Source organism: Myiozetetes cayanensis, unplaced genomic scaffold (assembly GCF_022539395.1).
Source record: "Myiozetetes cayanensis isolate MyiCay16 unplaced genomic scaffold, myiCay2020 scf573, whole genome shotgun sequence".
NCBI classification, from domain to species: Eukaryota; Metazoa; Chordata; class Aves; order Passeriformes; family Tyrannidae; genus Myiozetetes; species Myiozetetes cayanensis.
Genome location: NW_026087824.1, coordinates 476 through 6,623, shown reverse-complemented (window position 1 = coordinate 6,623; position 6,148 = coordinate 476). Strand labels below are relative to the sequence as shown.

The window sequence follows — 6,148 nt, the reverse complement described above, 5'->3', positions numbered from 1 at the left end:
GGGGACCCCCAGAGCCACTGGGACATCGGGGACACTCAGGGGGTGTCCTTGGGGACATGGGGGACCCCTCAGGGATGTCGTTGGGGACCCCCCAGAGCCACTGGGACATCGGGGACCCCTCAGGGGTGTCACTGAGGACCCCCAAACCACTGGGACATGGGGACCCCCCCGGGACCGCGGCGGGGGGCTGTGGGGGTTTGGGGACAAGGTGTCGAGGCGTGTCAGGAGGTACAAAGCTTTATTGGGGGGGGGCTCGGGGGGGTCCCTACGCGGGCGACACGGAGGAGTTGGACACGGAGGAGACCTCGGTGCGCGAGGTGGACACCTCGGAGCCATCGTCCACCTTCTTCCCGAAGAGCTGCAGGATGCAGTTCCGGAACTGCAGGAGGGGGGACAGGGGGGACACGGGGTCAGGCGACACCGGGGACACGTCCTGTGTCACCCCCGGCCCTGTGTCACCCCCCCCGGCCCCAGAGACCTCCTGGAGGGGGGAAATGGGGAAAGGGGGAAATGGGGAATTGGGAAAATAATGGGGAGAGGGAGGAGGGGAGGGGATCCTGGGCTGGGGATGGAGGGGCACAGAGGGGACACAGGGTCAGGGGACACCGGGGACATCTCCTGTGTCACCCCTCCCCGGCCCCAGAGACCTCCTGGAGGGTGAAATGGGAAAGGGAATTGGGGAAATAATGGGAGAGGAAATGGGGAGGGGATCCTGGGCTGGGGATGGGAGGCACAGGGTGACATGGGTCAGGCGACACCGGGGGACACCTCCCTGTGTCACCCCCCCGGCCCTGTGTCACCCCCCCGGCCCCAAAGACCTCCTGGAGGGGGGAAATGGGGAATGGGGGAATTGGGGAAATAATGGAGAGGGAGGAGGGGGAGGAGGAGGAGGGTCCTGTACTGGGTATGTGGTTCAGGAATGGGGGAGGAGGACACGGGGACACGGGTCAGGCGACACCGGGGGACATCTCCCTGTGTCACCCCCCCCGGCCCCAGAGACCACCTGGAGGGGGGGAAATGGGGAATGGGGGAATTGGGGAAATAATGGAGAGGGAGGAGGGGGAGGGGGATCCTGGGCTGGGGATGGGGGGGGACAGGGGGACACGGGTCAGGCGACACCGGGGGACATCTCCCTGTGTCACCTGTGCCACCTGTCCCTCCTCGGTGTCACCTGTGCCTGCCTGTTCTGTGTCCCAGCTCTGAGCCCTGTGTGTCCCTCCAGGTGTCCCCAGGTGTTCCCAGATGTCCCCCAGGTGACCCCAAAGCCCCCAGGTGTCTCAGATGTCCCCAAGTGTCCAAACCTCACCTGTCTGTTCATGAAGACGTAGGTGATGGGGTTGTAGGTGGTGATCCCTGTCCCTGTCCCTGTCCTATGTCCCTGCTCTATCTCCTGTCCCAAAGCCCCCAGGTGCCCCAGGTGTCTCAGGTGTGTCCCCAGCTATCTCAGGTGTGTCCCCAGGTGTCCCCAGGAGCCCCCAGGTGAGTCCCTCACCTGTCTGTTCATGAAGACGTAGATGATGGGGTTGTAGATGGTGATCCCTGTCCCTGTATCCCCTGTGTCCCCTGTGTCCCCTGTGTCCCCTGTGTCCCCAGCTGTCTCAGATGTGTCCCCAGGTGTCTCAGGTGTGTCCCCAGCTGTCTCAGGTGTGTCCCCATGTGTCTCAGGTGTGTCCCCAGGTGAGTCCCTCACCTGTCTGTTCATGAAGACGTAGATGATGGGGTTGTAGATGGTGAGCCCTGTCCCTGTATCCCCTGTGTCCCCTGTGTCCCCTGTGCCCCCAGGAGCCCCCAGGAGCCCCCAGGTGAGTCCCTCACCTGTCTGTTCATGAAGATGTAGATGATGGGGTTGTAGATGGTGAGCCCTGTCCCTGTATCCCCTGTGTCCCCTGTGCCCGCAGGTGTCTCAGGTGTCCCCCAGGAGCCCCCAGGAGCCCCCAGGTGAGTCCCTCACCTGTCTGTTCATGAAGATGTAGATGATGGGGTTGTAGATGGTGAGCCCTGTCCCTGTCCTATGTCCCTGCTCTATCTCCTGTCCCAAAGCCCCCATGTGTCTCAGGTGTGTCCCCAGCTGTCTCAGGTGTGTCCCCAGGTGAGTCCCTCACCTGTCTGTTCATGAAGACGTAGATGATGGGGTTGTAGATGGTGATCCCTGTCCCTGCTCTATCTCCTGTCCCAAAGTCCCCAGGTGTCCCCAGGTGTCCCCAGCTGTCTCAGGTGCCCCCAGGTGAGTCCCTCACCTGTCTGTTCATGAAGACGTAGATGATGGGGTTGTAGATGGTGATCCCTGTCCCTGTCCCTGTCCCTGCTCTATCTCCTGTCCCAAAGCCCCCAGGTGCCCCCAGGTGCCCCCAGGTGCCCCCATGTGTCTCAGGTGTGTCCCCAGGTGAGTGCCTCACCTGTCTGTTCATGAAGACGTAGATGATGGGGTTGTAGATGGTGATCCCTGTCCCTGTATCCCCTGTGTCCCCTGTGCCCCCAGGTGTCCCCAGGTGTCTCAGGTGCCCCCAGGTGCCCCCAGGTGCCCCCAGCTGTCTCAGGTGCCCCTAGGTGTCTCAGGTGCCCCCAGGTGAGTCCCTCACCTGTCTGTTCATGAAGACGTAGATGATGGGGTTGTAGATGGTGAGCCCTGTCCCTGCTCTATCTCCTGTCCCAAAGCCCCCAGGTGTCCCCAGGTGTCCCCAGGTGTGCCCAGTGTCCCCCAGGTGCCCCCAGCTGTCTCAGGAGCCCCCAGGTGAGTCCCTCACCTGTCTGTTCATGAAGACGTAGATGATGGGGTTGTAGATGGTGATCCCTCTCCCTGTGTCCCCTGTATCCCCTGTATCCCCTGTGTCCCCAGCTGTCTCAGGTGTGTCCCCAGGTGTCTCAGGTGTGTCCCCAGGTGAGTCCCTCACCTGTCTGTTCATGAAGACGTAGATGATGGGGTTGTAGATGGTGGCTGACTTGGCGAAGTAGGCGGGCAGGGCTGCGGCCAGCGGGTGGAAGGAGTAGCCGGGGTTGGCGGCGGCGAAGCAGGCGAAGAAGGTGTAGGGCCCCCAGCACACGATGTAGGCCAGGATCATCACCACCACCATCCGCGACACCTCCCGCTCCGCCTTCTGCGTCGACTCCGACTCCTTCTGCTGGGCGGCCACCTGGGGGGCACGGGGGGGTGTCAGAGGGGAGGTGGGGGCAGGTGGACCCCCGTAGGGCAGCTTGGGGCACGGGGAGTCAGACAGGAGATGGGGGTGTCAGAGGGGGAGGGAGGGGAGATGGGGGCAGATGGACCCCCATAGGGGCTTTGGGTGGGAGCACGGGGGTGTCAGAGGGGAGATGGGGGCAGGTGGACCCCCATAGGGAGCTTGGGGGAGTGCACAGGGGGTGTCAGAAGGGAGGGAGGGGAGATGGAAGGGCAGGAGGGGAGATGGACCCCCGTGGGGGCTTTGGGGGGAGCACAGGGGAACTTTGGGGTAGCACAGGGGGTGTTGAGAGGGAGATGGGGGCAGATGGACCCCCATAGGGGCTTGGGGGCACAGAGGGGTGTCGAGGGGAGGAGGGGAGATGAGGGGCAGATGGACCCCATAGGGAGCTTAGGGGGGCACAGGGGTGTCAGACGGGAGATGGGAGATGAGGATGGACCCCATAGGGGGCTTGGGGGCACAGGGGGGTGTCAGAGCAGGACGGGAGATGAGGGGGCAGGTGGACCCCACGGGGGCTTTGGGGAGGCACAGGGGCGTCAGAGGGATATGGGGAGATGGGGGGCAGATGGACCCCCATAGGCTAGGGGCTCTGAGGGGTGTCACAGGAGAGGTCAGAGCAGAGGAGATGGGGGAGGCAGGGGAGGGGAGATGGGAATGCGAGAGGGGAGATGGACCCCGTGGGAGGCTTTGGGGGGCACGAGGAGCTTTGGGGCAGCAGAGGGGGTGTCAGGCGGGAGAGCTGGGGGAGATGGGGGTACAGATGGACCCTGGGAGACTTGGGGGGCACGGGGGGGTATTGGAAGGAGGTGGGGGGCAGGAGGAGGCAGATGGGGTCTGAGGGGGGCGGGAAGGAGAGATGGACCCCAGTGGGACTCTGGAGGGGCCCCGTGGGGCTTTGTGGGGGTGGGGACCGTCCTGGGATTCTCCAGGGTGTTTTTGGGGTCCTTTAGGGCACCCCCATGGAGCTCAGGGGTCTCCCTGGTCTCTTTGGGGTCAGAGCTCCCTTGGGGGGGTCCCGGTGGTCCTAGGGGGGTTCCTGGAGGTTCCAGGGCACCCCCTGGGCTGGGGGCAGTGTCTCTGTGGGGTCAGAGCTGTCTTGGGGCGTTCCGGTGGTCTTAGGGGGGTTCCTGGAGGTTCCAGGGCACCCCATGGGCTGGGGTGGGGTCTCTCCAGGTTTCTTTGGGGTCAGAGCTCCCTTGGGGGGAGGTCCGGTGGTCCCAGGGGTTCCTGGAGGTCTCAGGACACCCCATGGGCTGGGGTGGGGTCTCCCCGGGTTTCTTTAGGGTCTGAACTCCCCTCGGGGGTCCCGGTGGTCCCGGGGGGTTCCTGGAGGTTCCAGGACACCCCATGGTTTGAGGTGGGGTCTCCCCGGGTTTCCTTAGGGTCTGAGCTCCCTTGGGGGGTCCCGGTGGTCCCGGGGGGTTCCTGGAGGTTCCAGGGCACCCCATGGGCTGGGGTGGGGTCTCCCTGGGTCTTTTTGGGGTCTGAGCTCCCTTGGGGGTCCCGGTGGTCCCAGGGGGTTCCTGGAGGTTCCAGGGCACCCCATGGTTTGGGATGGGGTCTCCCCGGGTCTTTTTGGGGTCAGAGCTCTCTTGGGGGGTCCCGGGGGGGTTCCCGGAGGGAGGTCCCAGATTCCAGGGTATCCCATGAGCTGGGGGGTTCGCCCCTGGTTTCTCTGGGGTCAGAGCTCTCCTGGGGGTCCTGGTGGTCCCGGGGGGGTTCCCGGAGGTTCCCGGGCACCCCATGGCTGGGGTGGGGTCTCCCTGGGTTTCTTTGGGGTCTGAGCTCCCTTTGGGGGGTCCCGGTGGTCCCGGGGGGGTTCCTGGAGGTGTTCAGGGCACCCATGGTTTGGGGTGGGGTCTCCTCGGGTCTCTTTGGGGTCAGAGCTCCCTTGGGGGGGTCCCGGTGGTCCCGGGGGGGTTCCTGGAGGTTCCAGGGCACCCCATGGGCTGGAGTGGGGTCTCTCCAGGTTTCTTTGGGGTCAGAACTCCCTTGGGGGGGTGGTCCCAGGGGTCTCAATGGTCTCTCGAGGGGTGGGGGTGGTTCGTGAGTTCCTGGTGGTCTCAGGGGGTCCCGGGTGGGGGTTGGTTCGTGAGTTCCTGGTGGTCTCAGGGGGTCCCGGGGAGTTGGTTCGTGAGTTCCTGGTGGTCTCAGGGGTCCCAGGTGGGGTGGTTCGTGAGTTCCTGGTGGTCTCAGGGGGTCCCGGGGGGGTGGTTTGTTGGGGGAAGGGGGGTCCTCACCGCCCGGATGGCGAGCCAGACTTGCAGGTAGCAGAAGATGATGATGGCCAGGGGGATGATGCAGCAGGTGATCATCAGGACCACCATGTAGGACTGGACCCCCGGGTCGCTGCTGCCGCTGAACACGTCGGGGCCGCAGGACGTTTTCAGCCCGTGGGGCCACTACCTGGAGGGGGGACACACAAAAAGGGTCAGCGGCGCCGAGGAGACCCCAAACCACCCCCCAGGGTAGATTGCCCCCAACCTGCTCCAGCCGAAGATGGGGGCGCGGTCCAGGCGCAGGACCAGATCCAGGAGAAGAGGATCCCGGCGATCGCCAGCTTCCCGTCGAACTTGATGTTGCCGAAGGGTTTGCACACCACGAACCAGCGCTCCCACGAGATGATCACCAGCGACCACAGCGCTGTGATGCCTGAGGGGGACAGGGGGCGGGGAGAGGGTTGGGGAGCTGCCCCATAGCCCCCAGACCCACAGAGACCTGTAGAGCCCGGCCCTAGAGCCCCCAGACCCACAGAGACCTGTAGAGCCCGGCCCTAGAGCCCCCAGACCCACAGAACTCAGGCTCCTATAGCCCCCAGACCCACAGAGACCTGTAGAGCCCAGCCCTATAGCCCCCAGACCCACAGAGACCTGTAGAGCCCAGCCCTAGAGCCCCCAGACCCACAGAGACCTGTAGAGCCACACCCTATAGCCCCCAGACCCACAGAGAACTGTAGAGCCCGGCCCTAGAGC

The 6,148-nt window shown here is 64.6% G+C and overlaps 1 protein-coding gene across 1 annotated transcript; it reads right to left on the bottom strand.

Annotated features, from left to right (window-relative positions):
• Positions 1-265: 265 nt before the first annotated feature.
• Positions 266-5,828, bottom strand: LOC126650182 (red-sensitive opsin-like; the record flags this gene model as incomplete). The annotated part of the gene is given in 5 exon segments (XM_050334715.1): positions 266-379; positions 2,892-3,131; positions 5,417-5,582; positions 5,661-5,676; positions 5,679-5,828. Coding segments are annotated over 5 exon segments (686 nt in total), but the record flags the coding sequence as incomplete, so codon positions are not given.
• Between the last annotated feature and the right edge of the window lie 320 nt (positions 5,829-6,148).